This window comes from Phasianus colchicus, chromosome Z (assembly GCF_987193195.1).
Source record: "Phasianus colchicus chromosome Z, bPhaCol1.hap1.1, whole genome shotgun sequence".
Taxonomy (NCBI): Eukaryota; Metazoa; Chordata; class Aves; order Galliformes; family Phasianidae; genus Phasianus; species Phasianus colchicus.
Window position 1 is genome coordinate 66,892,010 of NC_143476.1, and position 25,737 is coordinate 66,917,746.

Here is a 25,737-nt window from a genome sequence, read left to right on the forward strand (position 1 = left end):
GCGAGGCCTCGGGACCGCAGCAGCCGGGCGGGAGCACCGCAGGCGGTGACAGCACGGCTGCCGACGCCTCGCAGCGTTTCGCTCCGCTCCCAACGCCGCCCCGAGGCGCCGCTCCAGCCGGCGCGAGCCCAACGGCCGCAAGGTTCACCCAGCGCCGCGTTCCGCGCACGCCCGGGTCACGCACCGCCCCGCCCCGGGCGCGGTCCGGCGGCACCTGCGCAGAAGCCGCCTCGGCCCGCCTCGCCCACGCGCGTGCGCGGCGGGGCGGTGCCGCCGTGCGGAGGGAGGCGGCGCGCCGTGACGGGAAGGGCGGCGCGTGGCGGCGGCGCCTGCTTCCTCCGTCGCGTCTCGGCGGTTGGGGCCGGGCCGGGCGAGCTGCGGCCGGGGCGGCGACGGCGGGATGATGATGGCGTACTTCGCGGAGAGCTTCTGGGTAGGGAAGCGCCGCCAGCCGTTCCCGCGGCGAAGCGGGCGGGCGCGGCGAGGGGCGGGCGGCGCGTCCGCCGGCGCGGCGGGCTGGGCTGCGGGGCTGCCCCGGGGAGCAGCGGTGGTCGGGCCTGGCGAGCGGGCCGGGCGCGGGGGAGGCGGGTAGCGGCGTGCGGCGCGGGGCGGGCGGCGCCGAGCCTCGCCGAGCTCCTCCTCGCACCGCGCTCGGGGGCTGCCGGGCGGGGCCGGGGGGCGCCGTGCGGGAGACCCCGGGCGGCGGCCCCGGCTCCGGCGTCCGTCGTCGCTCGGCGGTCCCGGACAATGCCCGCGCCTCCAGCCGCCTTTGTACCGGCGTGTCCGGAGGGACGGCGGGCGGCCCTGCGCGGGGCACGGTTTGTCGCTCCGCTCCATCTGTGCTCAGGGCTGCGGGCGCGTTTCCGTGGGGAAAACGCGGGGGAAACGTTAAACGATGAGTTGGGGTTGTTGCTGAGCCGTCCTTCGGAGCTCGGTCGATCCGGAGTCGTCGTGGAACGGGTCTGAGACATCGCGGCCGCCGTTCCCGTAAGCCGTCAGCCTGCTTGCTGCTCGGCTGCCCGTCGGATTTTACCGTGCGTCTCTGCTGAAACCTAGCAGCAAGCAAACGTTTGTCGAGACAAAAAAGAAAAAAAGAGAAAAAAAAAATATCGTGTAGATCCATCTGGTTCTGCATAAACAATGGTTGTTCTTAGCGTTTGGAGAATGCTGACTTCACAAAGCATACGCTGCGTGGAAATAAACCAGAGCTGCAGCCTGGTCCCGTGTTCTGTTTGCAGCCTTGTTTAATTCTGACTCTTAAGTTTTGTTTTGTGCAGGGTATTAAAATTCAATGAGGCGATTCATGATGTGCTTTCTTGGTACACAAGTGTGTTAGATTTGAAGTTTTGGTGTGGGAGATAAACGTTAAACAAATACGTGGCGTATTTTCATCTTGGATAAAAGTAATGTTCAAGTTAATGTAAGAAGTCAACTTTTCATTTGAAAAGCCAGCATTTCGTCCTGAGAATAAACCACGTGTTTTTATTCCTTTCTCTCCACTGAAATAAAATTGTGCTCCAAATTTTTTAATCTTTTAACTGTTTCGTTGGCAATGGTTCACCTTGGCAGTAAGCAGGTGTGTTAAATCAGTGAAGACAGCGCCATTCCTATACATTCCTTTCCTCTTTGTACCTTTGCACATGCTGTCAACAAACACAGGGCAGGTGACACCTGCTAGAAGTTTCGCCTTCTCTGTCTGCCTTGTGAAGCCTCCACCTGCCTTACAGTGCTGGCCAGACACTGCTGTGGGTTTAGAAACCAGTGTCAAACAAGGAGGGTTTCCTTCTGTTGGCACAGTTTTTTCCCCTCTCCAAAAAATGACAGAAGGCAGGACAAGAAGTGTATTCTTGCTTGTTTTGCAGTGATGGCAAAGACAGTAGGCAGGATCTTGAACTTGCAAAACTTGGCTGAGGAATCTTTGTAATGCTGTTGGCAGTTTTTTGTGTAGAAATGAAAGGGAGTGGGGACTTCTGCTTCCTTGCTGATATGGGCAAATGTCTTTCAAGAAAAGTACAGTAGTGTCTAAACATGCACTTTTTTTAATGTCAAAGGGTACTGCTGTTATCAGAAATAAGCATAAATATAGGTTTGTGGATGTTGAGTGATGAGTCTTGTCTGTCTTCTTGGAATGGGTTATTGTTCAGAATTGTTACTGCAACATTTTGGAAGATCTTTAGCACAATCTGTGTGTGTTTTGACATAGTGAAAAGGTGAACACAGAAGGAAGGAGATGTTGAATTGCACTGAATGCATAGTGACGAAATACGCCAAAGAAGAATCCGTAAATAGAAAGAGTTCTGCATTGAACCCTGGAAGAATTGTTATCAGGTTCTTGCTTTTTCCTTGGCCTTCTAGGTAACACTAGGCAAAATATTTTGCTTTCCGTTTTGCTGGTTTGGTCATCAGTGTAATGGAATATTATGTTTTTTAAAGCACTGGTGTGAAATAAATCCAAAACACTGTGGAACTGTAGAATCATTAAGGTTGAAAAAGGCTGCCAAGATCATCCACCAACTCATCCCTACCATGTCTACATCTGCATGGTTCTCCATGTACATCTGCAGATGTAGATCTTCATGTGCTACATCTGCATGGTTCTTGGAGCCTGGAACAGCCTGTTGGAATGCTTTACCACTCTGAGAAGTTTTTCCTAATATCCAACCTGAACCTTGCCCGGCATAACTTGAGGCCATTTCCTCCAGTCCTATTGCTAATTACACAGGAGAACAGACCAACCCCCACCTCGCCGCAGCCTCTCTCATGTAGTTGTAGATAGGAATAAGACCTCCTGTGAGCCTCCTCTTGAGGAACAATCCCAGTTCCCTCAGCTGCTCCTCCATAAGACTTGTGCTCCAGCTTTCTTGCCCTTCTCTTGGTTTCACTCCAGGTTCTCAATGTCTTCTTGTAGCGAGGGGCACAAAACTGAACACGGTGCTCAAAAGTTGTGTCCTCACCAGTGCTGAGTTTGGAGGGAGATCCTTAATTATTTAATGCAGTTGTTGTCATGAGTTCACAGTTGAAATGGCACAGTAGAAATGGAGTGCTGGGTCTTGTGCTTTGGAAAGCTCTCTCTTTTTCCTTAAGTTTTTGATAGGAGTAGATGTAGGAAACCTGAAGTGATTTATTTGGAAAAATGGAGCGCTGTGTACATTTCTTGCACAGTATTTAGCTGCTGTCTTCTAAGAACTTGCTAAAAATGTGCTCATTTAATAAATAAATTATTTATTATAATAAATATAATAAATAAATTTTATTAAATAAAACAAGTTATAGCTTATTTACTGTAAAGGTCTTGAAGGTCATCATTGGACTTCATGCGTCTCTGCCCACGGCACAGGGTTGGAACTAGATGATCTTTAAGGTCCCTTCCAACCCAAGCCTTTCTAGGACTGCATGTGTGTACTACTTTTAAAAGCAGATGAGTAGATGTAATTTTATTTTTTAGTGGAGGGTGTGAGGAAAATGTACTTTCTCTGCGGTGTTTTTGGGCCTGTCATCTGCTGGCTGCAGGTGTCTGCTGGTCATTGAGAGATTATTTTCAGGATGTGAGGTTCGGAGACCTGTATTGTTGCTGCTAGAATTGTGCTTGCAAAGTGCTGCACATTGCAGTTTTCAGGTCAGTCAGGTACAGTTTGGGGGATTGGGTTAGTTTGTTTGTGGTATCAGAAATTCTAAATGAGTAGTACGGACTATAAATGGCTTTGATTCTTATGACTGAGTTTCGGGCATTCAAGTCACATGGCCAAACATTCCCAACTCCTAATTAGGATGTTGTCATAAAACATTGGGTGCTTGCTACTGAGTATGCGTTATATCAGAACAGTGATGTAAAATGGAGGAACACTTTCCTGCAGTATTTCCACTATGAATAACTAGGTTTTGTCACTTTGAGTACCCCTGTGCTAATATAGGAAAATAAAAAGCGTTCGTTAGAACTGAATTGCTGTTTTCTTAGCACGATGTAGGAAGCGTAGCATAAGCTTCAACCTAAGTTTGATTTTTAAATCACCTGATGCAGACTTACTCTTACTAACTGTAAGGTTATTAAACCATTTCAGGTTAACCAAAGTAAGCCATATCTAAGCCAGTCATACATATCCACTAAATGCATTAAATTGATTAAATTTTTGGAAGCTTTATGTACAATTGAAGCTGGTTTCTGTGTAATGCTGTGCATGTTAAATTTTCGGGAAGCTATGTGACATAAAAATGCATGTTTAAATTGGCTTTGACATTCACCTTGTGTCACTTTTTTCAATTGATTGTGTTACCTTTAGCTTATGAGACTGATTGTGAGGAAGATTCCTTTCTTTTTTTTTTTTTTTTTTTTTTTTTTTTTTTTCCAGGAGTTCTTGCAACGTGTAAGGGCTGGCTGTGTGCAGGGTTAGTAATCTCAGCTTTGTGAAGGCTCTTGCTCTAATCAATGTAGGATGCGTTTTCTTGCGCACCTACAGGCTGTGACTGATACTGAGACTCATCGTGCTTCCATCTGCAGTCCCATTGGTATGTTTATGCTTGGCCTGCAGTTGGATGCTCAGTTTTCTGAAGTGCGGCTGTGCAATATTTGTGCAGTCTCCTCCCTCTTTGTGTATAGTGTTTTAGCATGAGTTGGCAGTTCTCCCTCTTTTTGTCCCGGAAATATTTTTAATTGCCTAGATGTTTAGAAGAATGTGTGTCCTCTGTCATATGCATACAGCTTCTCTGGAGCTGGTCTTCACATGGTCTTCATGTGACTTATTGAAACTAGAAGAATGAAATTGAAATTGCCAGGTCACTTTGATGTTAAAGCTTCTCAGAGCACTTCCAACTGAGGGAGATAGGCCACCTGTATCAACACTAGGTGACCGCTCTCTGGGTGTTTCAGTGCGTTTGATTCTGTGTAGCTCTGTCAGACACTCAGTCGCTCAGTAGCTAGCTTTCAGAAGTGTAACACCATCGCATTAATCAGAGGAATATTTTTGTGTATACTAAGTTGCCTAGGTGGAACGTGTGAAACATGTTAATGGTTTGAAACTGCGCCAGGCCATAACTGCTAAAAAAAAAAAAAAAGAAAAAAGAAAAAGTATTTATCAGAGCAACTAAAATTACCTGGAATTAGGTTGCTTTATAGTGTTGCTCTGTTTCTTTAGAGTCCTACTCTTTCATCAGTGGATGAAGTCAACAGTATAAATGGACAGACCATATCAAATAGCGCATATTTAAGTTGGTGGATGAAGAGCAGGATTCTTTTTTTGTTACTATTTGGAATTTTCAATTTAGGATTAGAGCAATGATCAGACAGTCTCGTTTGTTGTAATAAAATATGTAAATTAATTGCTAAATGGAGTATCTTGTAAGCGTTGAAGCCATATCTAGTAGCTGAGACTACGAGATAGTAGTAGTGAAAGTTGCGTGTAGTTTCAGCAAATATGAAGGGAGCTCCAGAAGTAATGCGACCTATTTCATTTTGTTGTCCCACACATCAGAGGCAGATGTTGGTGGTTTGGCAGTAGGGGCGGAACCTTCCTGACAGTATCCCATTACATGTTGTTGGTGTGTAACAGATGGCAGCAGAGGGGCACTCTGACGGGATGGCGTCTGAAATGGAAATGTGTATGAAGCAAAGGTGTGTCACTGAATTCCTCCATGCAGAAAAAATGGCACCCACTGACATTTATTGATGCTTGCTGAACGTTTCTGGAGAGCAAACAGTGGGTGTGAGCACAGGGAGGTGTGGGTGGTGTGCTACAACTGTGGCTGCGGCAATGTGAAAGACAAGTCGTGTTCCACACGGCCGTGCACAGCTGTCACATCACAAAATGAAGGGCGTCTCGATCAGCTCACCTGCATGAATCAGCGTATTATGGCAAGGGCGCTGTGTGCAGAGCTGACTGTTGTCTCCAGTGTGTTGGAAACAATGGTGGTAAAGTTGTCATCTCACAGAGTTTGCACCAGGTGTGTCCCACGAATGCTCATATAGAAACTCCATATGCAACTTTGTCAGGACCTACTGAACTGATATGAGGCTGATGGTGACAGTTTCCTGGATTTTATCATTACTGGTGATGAAGTGTGGTGCCATTGCAGAGTCAAAATGATAGTCCGTGGTGTGGCAACATGTGAATTCCCCATCAAAGAAAAAGGTCAGTCTGCAGTCCTCACTGGATGAAGTGATGTGCACCATCTTTGGGATAGGAAAGGCCTGGTCCTTCTGGATTTCCTGGAACCTGGATAAACCACCAGCTCTGACCACTACATCACAACGCTAACTAAGCTGAAGGCTTGAACTTCCAGAGCCAGGCCAGAGAAGAGATCTTTCTTTTCCAGCACACCAATGCCCGGCCTCACACCAGTTTGAAGGCTCTGGAGCACACTGCCAGTCTTGGCTGGACTGTCCTGCCACACCCACCATAAAGTTTGGGTTTGGCTGCTTTTAACTTCCATCTGTTTGTGTCGATGAAGTACAACATTTTCCTGGCGGTGGTGCCATTATAGCAGCAGTGGGTTTCTGCTGGTGCAGATGTTTATGAGGGATGGTGGCTGGCTGTTGTTCATTGCTGGTGAAAAAGCATAGCTAACAGTGGTGGATGTGTTGAAAAATAGCTTTGTAGCTGAGAATTTTTCTATAGATAGTGTTAATGTGCTCTTAGCATCTGTTGTAGTTTCCATGGGAATAAATAGGAGGCATTACTTTCAAAGCATCCTACATCTGAGCTTTTTCTGCAACCAAAGGTCAGAATGCCTGCAGTCAGTATTTGGCCTGTCACTGTGTCTCTGAGAGTTTGATACAAAGTTTTTTTTCCAGAAAGACTTACAAGCCCTTGTGATTTATCTGTATGAGGGGTCTTTTAGGCATGATATTCTATATTCAGGAGTGTGATTTTTAGCATTCCTGTCTGGCAGAATAATATGGGCATGCTTCTCAGTGTAAAAGTAGCTGTAGATCAGCTTCTCTAGAAATGACCAAATCAAGAGGCAGAGAATACGGATTTTCCTACTTTCACCCAAGAAGTTGAAGCAGAGGACTTTATTTCTCATATTCTATTCATACTTGTCTTTTTTTTTTTTTTCCTGCTTAGCATTTATTCAATGTATGTCATCGATCTCTCGTGTTTACCATAGTACAATTTAACTAGGTTTTGAAAACTCAATTTGGAGATTGCCCACTTTTAATTTCAAGATAATCTGAAGTAAATTAGAGACCTAAACTCAAAAAAGAAAGCCCATCTTTAAGTCTGCCTGTGAGAGAGGAATGAGCTGATTATGATTTGAATCACTTACAGTTAAAAGCGTGGTTTTCTTTTTGCTCCATTCCTTCGGTGTGCTGTGGTAATGTGTTGCATTTATAACTGCGAATGAGGTTGAAGGATGGTTGTGCATACTCAGCCACTGTTAATGGATGTTGTAAAAGGATAAGTTGAAATGGTTAATTCTCTTGCTGGGCTTAGTCAGAAAAAGTTAAACTTTGTCCGATCTTGTCTTATCAAGTTTCTAAAGCTTGATCTAAATAAGTAAGTACCGCATGTGCCTTTTATTGTCTTACCTATTCAGTATTGCCACGAAGGCAGCATTTGCAGCCATCCTCTTCTTACTTCTCACACTAGCTTAACCAGTAGTAAATATCTAGCTAATAATGAAAGCTTTATGGCATTAATAGTTGGGAAACATTTGTTTACATAAGGTAAAAAGAGGGTGTTATGGTAAAGCGCATTAGCTTTTTGCACTGATACAGTTATACACATTAACATTGAACGGTTTTAGTCCAAAGAAGACAAAGCTTGCACTTAGACAATGTGATTTGAAACATGGGAGTTAAATACAGCTACAGATGGCTCAGAAATTACTGGCTACTTTATGAAAGGAAGACTTTAAATTCAGGATTACCCGTATGTGCAGTGAATCATTTATTCTTAAGATTTTTTCTTAAGTCTATCAAGCAGCTTAGTAAAACAGAGTTCCTGTAATGTGTTTCCTGTTATGTACAAGTCCTGGAAATGCTGAATTCTGACTTTACAGTTGCTGACAGGGTTACTTTCATTTCCATGAGAAAAACGTTGCAGATAGTGCTCGGTGGAGGGAAATGGAATGGTTGTCTGCCCTGGGGTTCTGTGGCTACAGTGTACTTTGTATACGATTGCTCAGTTGTTCACTCCTTGTTATGGGCTTAAGCAAAGAGTTTGTATTTGAAGTCTTGCTTTCTTTTACAGCTTACTGTGAAGAGACAGCTTTGCTCTATCTAAAAGAGCTCTCTTATGGCAGCATAAAATGAGAAACCAACAAGAACACCAGCTTTTGAGGAGAGAGTTCTGTTAGCTTGGAGGTGAAAGGAGAAAACCACTAATAATTAAATGGGGTCTGAATGGATAGAGGACCAATTCAATTTCACGTTCTCCTCTTTCTCCACGTGCAGTTTTGCAGTTATCTTCTTTTGAGAAACAATGGGGTCATTGTCAACAGGTGGTATTTTACTCCCAGAATGAAGTTCAGAATAGTTTTCAAACTGATCTGGAACTCTTTTGCACATGGTCTGATATATTACACATGATAAAACAGTATCCTCTTTTTTTTGAAGTCTAGCTCATAGAGGAACCTGCCTCTGATTTGATGGGCAGTCTGTTATAGCAATGGATGAGTGGTCATTGCTTCTGAGCAGAAGTCACGACTCCTGCTGTCTGTTGCTTTTATTCGTTTTCAAGACGGTTCAAGCTGGGATTCTACTGACCCTAGCTATTACTGTTGGCATCAGGAAGGAGCAGGTGGAAACGTTTAATAAAGAAGAATTGGCTATAAATACAGTTTTATGCAACATCTCCACATGTTGTTGAGGAAAAGCAAGCAAAGCGGAAACACTGTTGATGGCATGTATATGTATGTGTGTGTATGTAGGCATGTAGAGCATACATACTTAGATTTTTGTTAACTGAAATACACATTTGTTTCCTATTAGCAGCGGTGGACACCTCCATTCTAAACACAGGACTTTTGCTGTAATGCTCAGTGCATGAATATTTGGGCTCTGTTCTTAAAAAGAGCCACTAAATGAAGCAGTTGTGAATAGGTCTTACAGCTTTCCTAAGTAGAACAATGTCTTCTCTTTTCACTGAGAAAGCATTCTTTATTTCACATAGGTAAGAGTATGTCTGCAGATATGGTTAGAAGATATTATAATTAGAGAATTGTCCTCAGGTTAACTTTCGGAAGTCTTGATTATATCACTTGTAATTAATCTAGCAGTTTCAAAGACTTGGTGTTTGTGCTTGTAGGTGGAGCCTGATATTGGTAAGACTTGCTGCACTTGTATTTGCAAGTGAAAACATCTTTTTGCTCTGACTTAAACCACATAGGACCAAGTCTAGGAGCCTGTTTTGGACTTGCTGCTTCTTTTAAACCATAGTAAATTTTTCATATAGACTCTTAGCCTCTGATGACTATTTATAATTCATAAAAGATGTGGCTTTTTTTTTTTTTTATTTAGGAAACTATTGCTGTTTTCTGTTGTGCTGTCAACTATTCAGCATGAGAGCGGGAACAGAACTAGGACTGATTAGAAACCTTTATTTAAGTGGAAAAACTAGATTCCTTGTGTCTATAGTTTAAACTTTATTTACACTTAAGGAGCAAGTTCCTGATGGGAATTGGTTATTCTGTATCATGCAATTCCGCAGAGGTTGCAGGGTTTTATTTCTGATAGATTGTCAGCACTCAGGAAGGCTGCAGCCAAAGGTAGGGTCATGGCTGTGCTACCCTTCCTGTATTTCTAAACTGGCAGGAAATTTATGGAGCTGCAGTATAGGAAAGAGTAAAAACACTGTGAACAGCCATACTTAAATGTTAAGCAGCAGTCTGTGCAGCACATTTTGTTCAATTTGTTGGTTTAGGTAGGAGGAAGGCATTAAAAGGAAAGAGAAAACACGCCATCATGGACAAATTCCTGCATGATGTCTTCTGGAAAATGTGCTTAGTACTTATGCATAAATGCTTACCTCCAAATTTAGCATTATAACTGTTAAATTAGAGTTTTATTTTGTATTCTGATTGGAAATATTGACAAGATCTTAATTATGGAGTTATTCCAGTGCTTTTGTAATGTGATGGCATTCGTTGGGATTACATTTTGTAAATGCTCCAAGCTAATAAGGTACGTACTAGTGTGCCAGTAATTAGAATTCTTCTGAGCTTCAAACTGCAAGAAAAAGTAGTTAGATAAGGGTGGAACTGTTTACTTCTTGCAGGTGCGGATATCTGGCCTCCTCAAAACTAATTAGCTAGTTTTTAGTTCTTAGTTGCGTTCCACAAGCACAAAGTATTTAAAAACCCTTTTGTGTAGCATTGTATCTCTTATCATTAGTTACTCCAAACAGTTTAATAAATTGCCGTGATTAGACTGGTACTTGAAGAGCACATTTGCAAAAATGTGACATTTCCTACTAGTTGCTGTTCCTGACCTTTTATTTTTCTAACTTAAAAAAGACACTGTATACATAGCTCTTCTAAAGTCGGCTATATTTTTTGAGTGCTCCCTTCTGCTTGCACTTTTCAGAGACTTCTCTGTAATTGTGTTTATGCTAAATTAATCTGCATTCTGATGAACATTTTCAGATTACAGCTTACTGAAGCCTTAGGAACAGTCCTTTTATACGTGTTTATTCTTGTTGCTTTTTGGCTTTTGCTTGTCCCCCAGTACTTGGAAGAAGTAAGCAAAGAATTCCGACTAGTAATCTGGATGAAATTACCTTTCAGTCATTTGTTATTTGTGAATCTGTGTAAATGTTTGGTGTCCTTTACAAGAACCTGCTGTGTTAATGATAAGATTGATGCCTGATCTGGTGCCATTAAGGCTGCTCGGATGTGGGCCTGCTGCTGCAAGGCTCCTCCATCTGCCTGTGGCTGCTGCCACTTGCTCAGGCTGCCTGCTCCCCACTGCTGCCTCCTCATTCCTACCTTTTCTGCGACAGTGCAGCTGATCACATCCTCCTCATGATCTGCATCAGCGACCTTTATTTTTAGTTGCCAGCTTTATTTTTCAGCTGCATAACTTCCCTGATCAAGTGTGCCTTAAGGCCATACAAACAAATTTTGTTTCTGAACAAAAAGTACAGAAAAGATGGGAGAGATTTATGACCAGATCATGGGCTCCTCTTACTGGAAATGTAGAGCTTCTGTTGAGAAAAGTCCAGGATTTTACTTCAGTCCTTCTTTCCTTTTCACTCTAAACATGCATGCAGCATTCCCAAGGGCATACTACTGTGTTTTTAGCAGCAGTGATATGGATCTGAGGCATTTGGGAGGGAGGAGGGGAATGGATAGTTGACAGGAAAAGTCTTATAGTTTCTGTGCTATTTTACCATGCCTTGCCTCACCTTCCTTTTAAGTCCTATTGTTGCTTTCTCCTGCTCAGGGGAAGTACACTTAGTGCCAAAGGTGAAAAGCTGGCTCAGTTTATTAATCAGTGTTTGGAGCAGTGTCTCAGTTTTAACAGTGAGATATGTGTCATGGTTTTGGTTTTTGCTTATTTGATTAAGATATGTCTTATTGAGTGGAAAATAATTTAAATTTTGAAACTAAACTTAAGGCAAAGAGAAGATACCCTTAAAATTGAAGAAATGTGTTATTTTTACTCATTTTTACAAAACAAACAAAAACTTACGATGTGTGAAGAATTAAATAGGTGGAATACCTTGTGATCCCAAAGTCTGAATTCTAGTTCTTGGGAAATAATAAAGATATGAGAGAATGAAGAGGGTGCACAGTGTTAAGTATGTGTTTGATAAGGTGGGAGTCAAAAGAATACAAGACCTCTAGAAATTGAGAAATGGCTTTGAATATAGCCTAGAAATATTGGATAGAAGAGTTGTCATTAGAAAGGTTGTAGTGGCTGCTGAGGTTAATTTTGTTCATTTTACACATAAGGGATTGAAAAGAACTAACAGTTGGTAAGAAGCTGAACTGTTAGAAATCATTCTGTTAATGAAACATGCTGAGTTGTTAAAATGCATAGATTCTATGCTTACTTTCTGTGATTGCTGTAGCATTTTATGATTCACGGTTCTGCTTTCTTTTTATTAATCTTCAGGGGGAAAGGAACAATGGCTTCGACGTTCTCTATCATAACATGAAGCATGGGCATTTGTCAACAAAAGAATTAGCAGACTTTATTAGAGAAAGGTAGGTATTTGTCCTTGTTGATTCTGGGTCTTTAGTATGTGGTTTGTGGCTTTTAATTCACTTTGTCATTACATGTTGGTTTTGACCATGGATATTAGAACCAGCGTTTTAGCAATTGCCAGTATGATCTTAAAAAAAATTGTCCTTTTAGGATTACGGTGCTAAGAAAGTAAATTCCATTCCCCTTCCCCTTTCCTTTCCTGTTCCTTTTTTTTTTTTTTTTTTCCAAAGTGGAGATGTGATATATTAGGATAAGAAAATATATGCAGAAAATAAGACAGAATCTTCTTTATGGAACAAAAGGGACAGGAATGAAATCTGCCTGTGTGACAACTTCCTAAACAGATGAGGTAATGCTGTTTTCAGTCTTATTTTACAAAGAAGATTAACTGCTGCTACTTAGGATACAAAAATTTCCATTCTGGATGATCTGTCTGGTTCCGAATGTTGTCTTATTCAGTTACTGACACCAGATGACATGTGGAAAAATCTTGTAAGAGGCTAGCTGAGAACTTCTTTTAGTAAAGGTTTCTTGCAGTAAGAGCTGTCCAAAATACATCCTTTGTTTTCTGGAATTTGTCATCAAAATTCCAATTTCTGCCTGAAGTGACCGCAACAAAATATCACCACTGTGCATCTGGCAGGTACTTAGCGACATTGATATTTGCATAGTTTCACAATGACTTGTGGAGAAAATGACAAAAATCTTTCTGCTAAGTAGAAACAAGTGAACTTCTGAGGCCCTTTGTGATGAACAAGTTCCTGTCCAAAGCTGTGTACAAACCAAAGGAATTTTGTGTGTTGAGAACCTCTTCATCCAGAAAACACATTATAAAGCCAGGGTTGTGGTGCAGCCTTGCTTTAGAGAGATGTCAAACTGTGCTAATCATAGAATCATCATAGAATGGTCTAGGTTGGAACAGACTTTTAAGATCAGCTAGTTCCAATCCCCTGCTATAGGCAGGGACACCTTTATAGACCTGGTTGCTCTTGAATGCTTCCAGGGAGGGGGCATCTACAGTCTCACTGGGCAACCTGTTCCAGTGTCTCACTACCCTCATGATAAAGAATTTCTTTCTGATAACTGGTCTATACCTACCCTCTTCCATTTTAAAGCCATTTCCCCTTGCCCTGTTACGGCATGCCCTTATGAAAAGTCCCTCCCCAGCTTTCCTGTAGGCCCCCTTCAGGTACTGGAAGGCTGCTATGAGGTCTCCCAGAGCTTTCTCTTCTCCAGGCTGAAGAACCCTGACTCTCTCAGTCTGTCCTTGTAGGGGAGGTGCCCCAGCCTTCTAATGATCTTTGTGGCCTTCCTCTGGACCTTTTCCAACAGCTCCATGTCCTTCTTGTGTTGTGGGCCCCAGAACTGGATGCAGTGTTCCAGGTGGGGTCTTACTGCAGAGTAGATGGGCAGAATCACCTCCGTCGACCTGCTGGTCACACTTCTCTTGATGCAGCCCAGGACACAATATGCATTCTGGGCTGTAGGAGCACACTTCTGGCTCGTGTTACATCTTTCATCAACCAACACCCCCAAATCCTTCTCCTCAGATCTTCTCTCAAGCCATTTCCACCCAAACTCGATTTGTGCTCGGGAGTGCCCCAACCTAGGTGCAGGACCTTGCACTTGATGTTGTTGAACTTAATGAAGTTGGCATGGGCCCACCTTTCAAGCCTGTCCAGGTCTCTCTGGATGACATCCCTTTTCTCTAGTCTGTCAGTTGTACCATTCAGCCTGGTGTCACCTGCAAACTTGCTGAGGGTGCACTCAATGTCACCTAAAGGATATTAAATAGTAGCAGTGCCAGTACCAGTCCTTGAGGAATATCACTTGTCACCGGTCTCACTTGGACTGTGAGCCATTGACCACAACCCTCTGAGTTTGACCATCCAGCCAATTCCTTTTCCAGCAAGTGGTATATTCATCAAATCCATTCAGTTTAGCTACCGAGATGTCATGCAGGACAATGTCAAATGCTTTGCACAAGTCCAGGTAGATGATGTCAGTTGCTCTTCCATTGTCCACTGATGCTTAATATTAAATGTTTAGAGCTCCTGAAACTGTAATTTATGACATCTTCAGTCTACTTATGAGAAATGTTTTTCCTGTGAATTTACTAAAAATCATTTTTTTCTTACTAATCTTACCATGCTTATATTCTGTGTCTTTCTTTGTTGCAGAGTAGTTAAGAGATTTTGCACAGAATTATCTATTTTCTCCCTTCCTCTGCAGAATATACAATATTACTTTGCTGTTATCTTTTCTGCTAAAAATATGAAGACAGATGAGCAAGAATCATTAGGTGCCTCCTATATGTAGTGTTTTTATGCCTTGCTTGCACCTGATTTTCTGGGCTCTTCCCTATGAAAACTGAACTTATACGCTTGTACTCTGTCCCTCCTTTCGAACATGTTAGCCAGTTTTATTGAAATGTGGAGAGACAGGAGTATGAAAACTGAAAATTCCTGGGTAATTCACAGATTGTGAATTACTGATGATACTTGTAATAACTTAAGTACTTGACTATTGTAAATATGTTTGAAATGTGCTCATTTCAAAGAATGTGTATTTACTGTACCTGCTGTTAAAACCCTGTATGTTCCTAGGAACAAAATATTTCACATTTTAGCTGGCTCCTAGATCTGGTGAGACACACTGGAAACTACTAAGACCTGTGTGGCCCTCGGACCTTATCCATGGGGGCACTTCACTCATCATTACAAATGCAACTCTAGGGTTAGATAATTTTTTCTAGGCTGTGTTTAGTTTATCAATGCTAACTCACTTTTCAACACCGTTGTTTCATGGTTTCATTTTTCCTTTAGAGTATTTATTAACAGTAAAGTTGTTAAAGACCTGAGGGTCAGTTGGGTCTTTGGACAATTCTTTACTGCCTTTTGACCAAATATTCTGAAAATGTGACTGGGAAAGACTTACGTAATTAGCAGTAACTGCTTTTGAGGTGGTTCATAAGCATGTCTGACAGAGTGAACTGTGTGGCAGGCAATCTGCTCACTGCTTCTAAATCTTGGACGGTGCAAGATATATTTCTGCTGAAAGATAATTATCTTTGCTCTATTCTTGATAAAGTGCATAGGTGTTTTTTTCTTTTAAAGAAGTGATAACATATAAAGATCGTGTTGGCCCACAGTTTTCTTTTCTTTTATGTAAAAATACAGACTTTACATGCAGGGAAGATTTGGTAGGCAAAATTATCAACTGTGTTTGTCTGTATTTAGTACCTAAGATGTTTACATGTAAGTTCAACTAAGAAGTAAACAGGTGTTGTGTTGAGTTTTCTTCGGAAGTCTTTCAAACATTTTTCTGCACCAGCTGTCTGTAAATGTAAAAAGAAGCTCCTTCATTGGAAGAAATTGACAATGCACCTATTCCCATTTCAGTTTAAATGCTTTACGTATCCCAAGCAAAGACAGATCTTTAAGCAAGTGGAAATTAAACAGTCTGTTACTATGAGAGAGAGCTCAAGGAAGCCAGTGGATACAACAGCTGAAGATAAACGTGCCCAATTAGTCCGTAGCATCTTTTGGTTGTTAGCATTTGTTATGTGCTGATAACACGTAGCAAGTTTCATAACTCCCAGCTTGTGAAGGTTGTTTGCTGAAGTATTCTGCTAGTTGTTCTGAAGAAAAGAAAAAAAAGTAAAAGCACTGAGCTATTGTTGGTTGTTTATCACAACACATTGTTCATTATGGTAATTAAAAGACCATCAGTGCTTTGTTCATGTCTGTATCACTGCTTGTTACAGTGAGTGAAATTTACCAACATTTTCAGATCATCTGTTGGTGATGATCTGAATGATGATCTGTTGATGATCTCTATCTTACCAAGAATACTTACATCTATTTACAGGAGGAAATGTTTAACTTCATATAGTGGATACATTTGTACTTATTTGTGACCGAGATTTAAAATATAGTTGAGTTGCTGCATTTTACAACCTCAGGATTGTTGCCTAACTGTTCAGCTTGTCATTTTAAAGTTCAGTAGATTTAAATACATCCTTCAAAGTTTCAGGTGACTATTACTACTTTGTTTCATATGTTCATAATCATTGAATATGGATTTTGGATGGGAAATTTAAACAGTGTGTATGTTAACCTTAGTTAATAGTATGGTGAGGAAAGCTGATGGGAGGAAGACTTGAAAGGAGTCACTGCTATTATGTGTTGTGTGGCTACACTCCATGGCAGTTGCGCCAGTAAAGGAGGAAATTGATCTGTGTTAGTCTGTCTTCAGATACCTTCAGAATTTAAATTATCCTTTTGATCATTTTCTTTGACAGGGCTACAATAGAGGAAGCATATTCAAGATCAATGACAAAACTTGCTAAATCAGCAAGCAATTACACACAACTAGGGTAAGTAAGTATATATGAAAGACAAATAATTAACTGTGTACGTGGTAAGAAGCCAGTTTGATTCTGAATATTTTGTTGATGATGTTGAAGGCAGCATAACTTTGTCACCTTTAAAAATCATTGTTAATCCTTCAACTACTCTGCAGCCATGCAACATATTGTGCAGCTGTGACAAGAACAGAACACAGTACACTTCTTTATTCACTGAGGAAAAAAAATGTTTAAAAAGCCATAACCAATCATAGAGAGGCTGTTTGCTCCTCTGTGTTCAGGGTTTCAAGGTTAACTTCTTTTCAGACATAGTAAAGAACTTAACTTAGTTTATTAGCTTCTAAACCTAATAATTTTGAGGAGATAAAATGTTATATTTGAGTTATGTTTTATAAAAGAATAAAATGAATAATGGATGAGAAGGTTGTTGTTGTTAGAAATATGAGCAATAGCTCAGACTTTCTAGATGAGAGGAAGTTTCTTTTTATTTGTAGTAATCAGAGCTAGAATATGGAGTTAGAAAATAGTTTGATTTGTTGCTGCTTTTTGAAGGTTCTCTGTCTGCATTTGAATAGGAACATCATTGTCTTAGAGGCTATAAAATGGTAACAATTTTGCAGCAGCTTTAGTCAGAAAATAGGTAGGAGTACATCTTCAGATCAGCTCAATAAATCAATTCAAGAAATCTTAACTTGGGGAATGACCTTTCCTCCATTTTCCTTTAACATGTGGTTATTCTCTCTTGATCAGTAGATCTCTTCCAGTGGCAGATCATCTTTGCCAATACATTTTTTCCTGCCTCTTGCAGCTATAATAATTTAGAACAATCAGAAATGTTGCTAGTCAGATAATGTCAAGTTTCTTTGCACCATTACAGTATGCATTTAAAAATGCTTATACATGTTAAATTTTTGAGCTGGTCTTGCATCATCTTTAGGAATATCATTTATCATTCTGATGTGTTGATGACTGAGAAGTGAACCAACTTTTACATCTTACTTTTATTGACTGTAATGAGTAAAAAACAGAAAGTACTGAAGTTATTAGATACTATGAAGGGTGCTCCAAAATTAATACTTCCTATTTTATCATGCTGGTCCATGACATTGGGGTGGATGTTGGTGGTATGGCAGTAGAGGGTTGAACTTTCCCACCTATATTCTTAGATTCTTTTGCTGTGTGACAGATGGCAGCACAGGGGCAACCTGTTGATGTTCATCAATACTTACTGAACATTTATAGAGATCAAACAGTGGATGTGAGCACAGTGAGGTGATGACTGGTGTGTTTCAGCAGTAGTGACAGTGGGTCACCTCTGCTGGTACAGATTTTTGCAAGTGTGGCATTCAGGCTTTTGTTATCACTGGTAAAAATGCATAACTAACTGGTAACTGTGTTGAAAAAGAGTGTTTTGTACTTTACCCTCTCAAAAGATGTTATTGTGCTCCTTGTATCTGTTGTAGTTTCCATGGAAATAAATAGGAGGTGTTACTTTCTGAGTGACCTACTGTACACCTGCAAGATTTCAAAAATACATAGTTTATGGCAATTGTTGTATTTGTGTTTGTTTTTTTTTGATTATGTTCATTATGCTTTAGCACTATTAAGAAAAGTCTAGCTGATTTAAAGGAAAAATCCCAATGAACATTAGGTTTTTTTTCTTCATCCCAGAACATTTGCACCAGTTTGGGATGTTTTCAAAACCTCAACAGAAAAACTAGCAAGCTGCCACTTGGATCTTGTCCGAAGATTACAAGAGCTAATAAAAGAAGTTCACAAGTATGGAGATGAACAAATTAAAGCTTATAAAAAGGTGATTGATATTTTTTTTTTCTTAAGCATATCCAAAGACTTACAAGCATTGAAATTCAAATTATTTGTTTTTGACAACTGTGTAATATTTGGCAGACTAAGGAAGAAGTTTCAGGAACATTGGAAGCAGTGCAAAACATTCAAAGTATAACTCAGGCATTACAGAAATCAAAGGAAAACTACAATGCAAAATGTCTTGAACAAGAACGTTTGAAAAAGGAAGGAGCAACACCAAGAGAAATTGATAAGGTAGTTCTGTGACATCTTTCTCAAAATTCATTATGTTGTCAATCTAATATATTCATGTTATATTAGCAAGTAAAATGCTCTGAAAGGGTTAAAAATAGGTAAACTATGATTATTTTATAATATGAGTACTTTGAATGCCTTTTTATGTTTTGTTTACGCTTCCTTATCTGTTCTAACTTCACTGCAGTTCTAATTCTTTATTCTATGATTACCTGCATCATATAATATTTTTTCTTAGTATTCTTTACAGGAATTGTGTATAGTTGTTCCATCATCTATTACATTCTTGGACTCGTTTTCTTAGACAAACATGCCAACACTCAATGACTGTACTTGTTTTTGAATTGAGGAGTAGGAACCTTTGTGTCCTTTCAGCTGAGACAAAGTAGCTAATTATAGAAGTATTTGAAGTCTGTTCCATTGAATAGAAAAAACAAGCTAACGTTACTTTCTGAATTAATTTAAGTTACATGGACCAAAACCTCTAGGGATGAATATCCTGATGCTTTTTTTAGTTCTGTCCTTGTGTCATGGGAGAGTTTGATCCACTCACAGACTCACTGAGTATTAAGGTTCAAAGTTAAGGTTCAAAGAGACCTCTGAAGTCATCTGATCCAACCCTCCTGTTCAAGCAGGGACACCTGGACCCAGTAGCCCAGGACCATGTCCGGATGACTTTTGAAGATCTCCAAGGAGAGGGTTCTACAATCTCTCTGAGCAACCTGTGCTGGTAGTCTGTCGCTCACACAGTGTAGAAGTGTTTTCTGTGTTGCTGTTTGTGCCCATTGCTTCTTGCCCTGCGGCTGGGCACCACTGAAATGAGCCTTGCTCAGTCTGCTTTGCATCCTACCTTTATATACCCTGTTGAGATCCCATCCCCTCGAGCTTTCTCTTCTGTAGGCTGAGGAGCCGCATCTATCTCATCCTATCATAGGGCAACAGAATGACTGAGGTTGGAAGGATCCCTTAGCTCCAGTATGTCTTGCACTGAAAGGCCCAGCACTGAACATAGCATTTCAGATTCAGCCTTACCATTGCCGAGTAGAGGGTAGGGAGCACCTGCAAGGAACAGTGAAACTTTCTGCTGTTTTAAGGAGACAAGGTAGTAATAGAAGAAAGTAGTTATGTTTCCCTGTCTCTGTGTCTTCTCTTTTTTAATCTTGATACCTCCGCCTTTTTCTGTTTCAGTTATATGATCTGTATGAGAACCTGTTCTTAGTTGAATGATCTTAGCACTTTTTTTCTGCTATTTTGGAGGAGCAGATAATGTTGGTTCACTGATGACAAAAATTATCCTGTTGACCATGTTCTGATAGTTTTCATGTCTAATATAAACCTATTTTTTCTCCTGGTTTGTATTTTGAATGGCAATCAGTGCTGGACTCCAGATATGAATAAGCATTGCGTGAGACCGCTGATGTTTTCTTGCAGTCTTTTGAAAATGCATGCTCTTGCAAATAAATTGAAATTTTTCAGTAGGAAAAGTTGACTTGATAGAAGGCTTGCTCTTGACATCTAACAGTGCAATCCTTTGTCCAGTCAGAAACAAAAAAAACTAAAAAAAAAAAAAAAAAAAAAACTAAAAAAAAAAAACAAAAAACAACCTTGTCTTACTAATGTCTGTTTAGCTGCAGAAGAAAGAAAGAGGAAACATCGTAGGATGAAGGCAATTTTCTTCTGCTTTGTACATCTTCCATGAGTACTTTTTTTTTTTTTCCCCAAACAATTAGGGCATGGTTGATAACAGATAATGCTTCAAAAACAGTTTCTCTTAGGAACCTGCAACTGTGACTATCACATCGTTTCTGTCACATCGTTATTCAGATTTACTCTTGTAGTTTCAATAACATGATAAGGATTGCTTTAGTTTATTTTTCTTTTGGTAGAAAATAGTTTTATTATGGTTAGCAATGCATGAAAGATGTTTTTATCAAAATGATACAGTAGTCACTTTATCACAAAGCAGGGAATCTGTGCCAGTATGTCAAGAGCTTATCATTAAAGCTTAACATTTAGAGAGATACTTTATTGAAGAATCTGAGGAAGTGTGAAAGCTTGCAATTTTGCTGCAACTGGTAGTGGTAGCTTGTGTAATAACTTCCTGTTGTTCTCTGGCATGTTAACTTCTCTGTTTATAGTGACTTGACAAAAAAATTATTTACTGATCCTTATTCTTTCAGTTACTGTTAATCTTCTGAATAGAATTCTAGCAGTTGCTGTACCTGAGAATTGACCTATCCTATTTTCAGAAAAGATTAGTAGCTAACCATGAAATGTTCACGTGTTTCATCATTTTGTCTGCCTTGCTGAATAATTGTTTTCTGTAGGTGCTCTTAGGCACACAACACACATGATTCTGTTCAGAGACAAACAGTATTACCAGAGGCAGAGAATATTTTGCTTGTCTCAAGATCCCGGAGTTCAATTACATAGTACTTTATAAAAGAAACTTTAAAGTTTCCCCAGGTGAACAAATGCTAATGCTATATTTACGATTTTCAGTTATTTTTCATTGGAATTTGCAGATGTTGGTATTAATTCATTGGGAAATTATAGCTAGTGCTCAGCTCTGCAACTCACTGCAAGTGAGTAGTAGTTGCTGTTTTTACTCTGGAAGCAATAAAATTCATTTCAAAGAAGATTTCAGAACTAGCATAGTAAACATGCAGTCTTTGCTGGTATCATTAACTGAAAGTGATTTGTGAATTGTTAAAATTAGGGAGAAATTTCAGTGGAAAAAAGGTATTCTGAAAGAAGAAGCCAGCAAAAATGTGATGAGAATAATATTTGGCTTGTAACTTGGAAAATGCAATTTCAAAGGTTCAAAAAGACTTAATCCCGTATTGTACAATAAACTTTAAAAGTAACTTCTTCTTTTACCAGAAAGAATCATTTTGTTTTCCTGTAATATTGGGATTCTCCTATATTTTCTTTTGTCTTTTAAGAAAATAATGTACACAGACAAGATTTGGTTAATTACCAACAAATGATGGGAAAAAAAAAAAATCAGTACCTTATAAATTCAGAAAGTACTACTTTAAACAAGTCTGAGCAAGTCTGAGCTGCATGAGTCTGTCCTATCAGTATATCCTACATAAATTTCATGTTGAAATATCTTCTCTTAATCTGTTTTCATTATTTTTCTACATTCCTTGTTTTCCTTCTTTCACCTCTAACAGGGAACTGTATCTTTTAAATAAACAAAACTGAAAGCATTTGATACTTTCAGAGCTGCACTAGTAACTGTTTACTCTGAATTTTATCCTGGCTTTCTTCCTGTTTTTCTATATATTTGGCACATTAGGTAAATAGTTAATTTCAGTAGTACATGCTTTGAAATACCGATTTAAAAGTAAGTATATTATAAGACTATATATTAGTCTTAGATGATAGGGAGAAAGGATTTAAGTTAGGCAGTTGTTCTGTTGCCTTTCTACATGACTTATGAGAAGTTTTAAACCAGAAATCTCTAATAGCTTGAACTTACGTTATTTTGTGGCAAAAATATGATACTTCAGTGTTTTAATACATCTCAGTGTTTTCTTAGATCATCTTTGGATTTCACTTAATAGTGACATTATAAACCTTTGGTTAAATTGTGTGTGTGACATTTGACATTTTTTGTACTAATCTATAGGCAACAGTTAAATCGAAGAAAGCTACAGATACCTATAAACTGTATGTGGAGAAATATGCTGCAGTTAAATCTGATTTTGAACAAAAAATGACAGAAACTGCACAAGTAAGTGTTGTATTAAATGAGGTGCTTTTGAAATAGATTCATATGTTCTGTTTTATCTCTCTGAAGATGTCTGAAATGAAAGCTTTTGAAGAATTGTTTCAAAATAAAATGATCTCCTCTGAAAATTGGTGTAAACTGTACTGTCAGAAGTAATAGGTTTGAAAATCAAACAGTGACAATGTGTATTTTGATGGAAGTGTTCTTGAATGACTCACTGGAATACTAGCACTCCAGAGAGAATTTCTGAACAATTTTTTAGTGAGAAAAGACAGTGAACTTCTGAAACTATTGTAGATGCATTGTAATCACACAGATAATCCTTTGAATTACTGGTGAGCAGGAATTCATTCATAGGAGTTATAATATTGGGACCCATCATGTTGTTCTCATTATCATACTGACAAAACATTTCAGTAACTGCTTGATAAAGTGTTTTCCCTTAGGGGCTTAGCTGAGGTGGTCAAAAACCCTTACATCATTCAAACATCAAAGAAATATCTTGAATTTTAAGGAGTTTCACTATATTACAGAGGATGATGTCTCTGTATGTTTGCTCTTGCAGCTGCTTGTTAAAATTTCTTTTCCAAATCTCTTGATAGCAGACATTTTTTCACTGTCACAGATTTCAGAAAAGGTAACTTACCATTACTGCTCTTAGTTATATTTATTTGACATATTTACTGGTTTCTTTCTTCTTCTCCTTAGTTTCAAAGTTTAATTTTTAGGCATGGATGAAATTATGAGGGAAATTAGGTCATACTTGCATTATCAGTGTAGAAGTAGAAAAGCGTTAGTATTTTCCTTAACTTCTTAGAAATTAAGATTTTACAGTAAGACGATATGTGTATCCTGACATATCAAGAACTCTGTCCTTCTAAATTACAAAGCATTTTGCTGCTTTGAAAACTTTGTTAGAATTTGGTCTTACTGGTATCTGAATAGTTATTCAATACAGATGTTAAAGACAGGATATCAAATGCATCAGAATTGTTCACTGCAACCCCCCATCTAGAAAAAAGTAAATGAGAAATAACTCGTTCTCTGCTGTTCCAGTGCAAAATCGGTTAACTTAAATTGTTCTAGCCAGTTCAGATAAAATTATTCTGAAAGCACTTGCATCTTGTATTGCTATAGCTTTGTTCTAGGTAATCAGGTAGTAATGTCCTCACTTAGATGTCTTGTTCTCCTAGTTAGTTTCCACTAAATTCCTTGTGTAAGCTTTATGTATTTTTCCCTTGTGTCATTTATTATCTTTTCTGTTAAAAGTGTAAAAGTGAAATGACTTGTACTGCATGATTTTGCGAAGTTGAATTGTAAGGTGTATTTTTTTGCTGGAATAAATGTAGAAGATTGTATTGTGATTACAGGGGGATAAGAATATAGTTTGGTTTGTCTAGAAATTGGATTTTACAGATACTCTTCACATTGAAAGATCTTTTTTCTGAGTAAAACTAGTTGTATTAAACAATTGCTCTGCAATTGCAAAGAAAAAATGACATCTCACCTGCCACCTTGTTAGAAGCTTTTTTTTAAACATTGCATTTTTAAACATTTAAACACACTGCATAGTCTATTGGAAACAATCAAAATAGCTGGAATTGCTAAATCATTTTTTCTTGACAGCCTTCTGCCTTAGCTAGAATTGAATACAGTTGATTGTTTAAACAACTTTAGTGCAGAGCAGTCTGCATGTAAATAGAGTTCAAGAATAAGTATTAATTCTTCATGTTCTAAAACTTAAAGAAAAGTAATGTTTGCAACTTAGGAAAACTGTGTGTGCTGAATTGGACAACTACAGATACTGTCAAAGATTTTTCCATTTTTCTTGTGGCATAAGTGCCTTTCACTTGAGTCTTAGCATTACAGATATGTTTCACTATATCCTTTCAAAACAGACTGTTCTTTCAAAAGTGCAAATATACAATTTGATTAGTGACTGTTAATGATTCTTCCTGTGATATGAATTATAGTCATATTACAGTGTTGAGATAGTCCTTGATCAGAACATTTGTTTCAAGTAATTACAAGGCTAAGATGCCTTCTCCTTCAAAGGCTTTAATTATTGAGCATTAAGTAGTAAATAAAAAAGAAGGGAACTGTGTGAGGTTGGGGAGCAGGAAGGAGATAGTGCTGCCCGCTGACGTAAAAGGCAAAAGTCTTTGAATGGCCAGTTGTTTTGATATGCATCATAGAGAAATGTTTAAAGGAGATTTGTAGTCAGTTTTTCTGAGTATCGTGTGGATCTCTAAACAAACATGAAGGAAGCAGCATTGACGTAATCTCAAGAATTCACTTTGAGTTTAGGTAAGTATTTGGTATAGAAGCAGGCTGAAAATCACTTTATATTCAAATACTGATGCCCTGATCATGACTGAGGATAGATATTATAGACATGGGCCATGGATAGCTTGGAAAGCAAATCAATTCAGTTGGTCTAGTTAGGCAATCAGTAAAAGTAGAGGCATCATAAAATGGGCTACAGAGAATGACCATATTTTCTGTAATCCAGAAAGGAAGCTGCTGGAAAAAAAAATACTATTTTAATCTGCCTCATTGATGGCTAGAGAGGCATATATGTGTGGCAAAAGAAAAACTGAGTGTTTAGAAGGTAGAGATATGTAATTTATCTGTTTTGAATTATGCTTACATTTGTGAATCAGAGTACAAGAAGGTAGGAAATGTAAAGAGAGAATCTTCAGAGAACCCTGTGAAATTGAAGAGAGGAATTAAAGGTGCTCAAAGTTAGGGTGTGCTTGAAAAGACAATTGTGGAAATAGGAAGGAAGTCAGAATAGAGATCAGGAGTGAAGAAAGATGAAAAGGTCAATATGGTTCACTGTTATGGAGGATTTGAACATTTTTCTTCTTGAGCTGTAGCTTCGAGTGGGCTGTTGGAGATCACGGAATCATAGAATCACCAACCTTGGAAAAGACCTCCAAGGTCATCCAGTCCAACTGTCCACCTATCACCAATATTTTCTACTAAACCATGTTCTTCAGTACAACATCTGAATGTTTCTTGAGCATCTCCAGGGATGGTGACTCCACCACATCAATACTGGAGGTAGATGGGCCTTTTGGAGTGCATCCAGAGGAGTGCCACAAAAATGATCCAAGGGGTGGAACACTTCTCCTTTGAGGGTAGGCTGAAAGAGCTGGGGCTGTTCAGCCTGGACTTTAGAAGGCTCTGAGGTGACCTGATAGCAGCATTTCAATATCTGAAAGGGAGCTACAGGAAAGTAAGGGACAGACTTTTTCAGCAGGATCTGTTGTGAAGAAAACAAGGGGGAATAGCCTCAAGCTCAAAGAGAGTAGAATAAGGTTGGATAGAAGGAAAATGCCTTTTACTGTGAGGGTGGTGAGGCACTGGAACAAGGTGCCTGGAGATGTGTTTGATGCCCGGTCCCTGTAGACTTTGAAG

At 39.4% G+C, this 25,737-nt stretch overlaps 1 protein-coding gene across 4 annotated transcripts in view; it reads left to right on the forward strand.

Moving 5' to 3' along the window:
• Nucleotides 1-263: 263 nt before the first annotated feature.
• Nucleotides 264-25,737, forward strand: part of FCHO2 (FCH and mu domain containing endocytic adaptor 2) — a 91,391-nt gene continuing 65,917 nt past the window's right edge. For all 4 annotated transcript variants that reach the window (XM_090132396.1, XM_031602599.2, XM_031602600.2 and 1 more), the window contains exons 1-6: nucleotides 264-433; nucleotides 12,053-12,144; nucleotides 16,449-16,523; nucleotides 18,186-18,327; nucleotides 18,423-18,575; nucleotides 22,213-22,317. In XM_090132396.1, coding sequence (XP_089988522.1) covers nucleotides 401-433; nucleotides 12,053-12,144; nucleotides 16,449-16,523; nucleotides 18,186-18,327; nucleotides 18,423-18,575; nucleotides 22,213-22,317 — 600 coding nt within the window. In that variant the 5' untranslated portion in view covers nucleotides 264-400. The remainder of the gene's footprint in view (nucleotides 434-12,052; nucleotides 12,145-16,448; nucleotides 16,524-18,185; nucleotides 18,328-18,422; nucleotides 18,576-22,212; nucleotides 22,318-25,737) is intronic.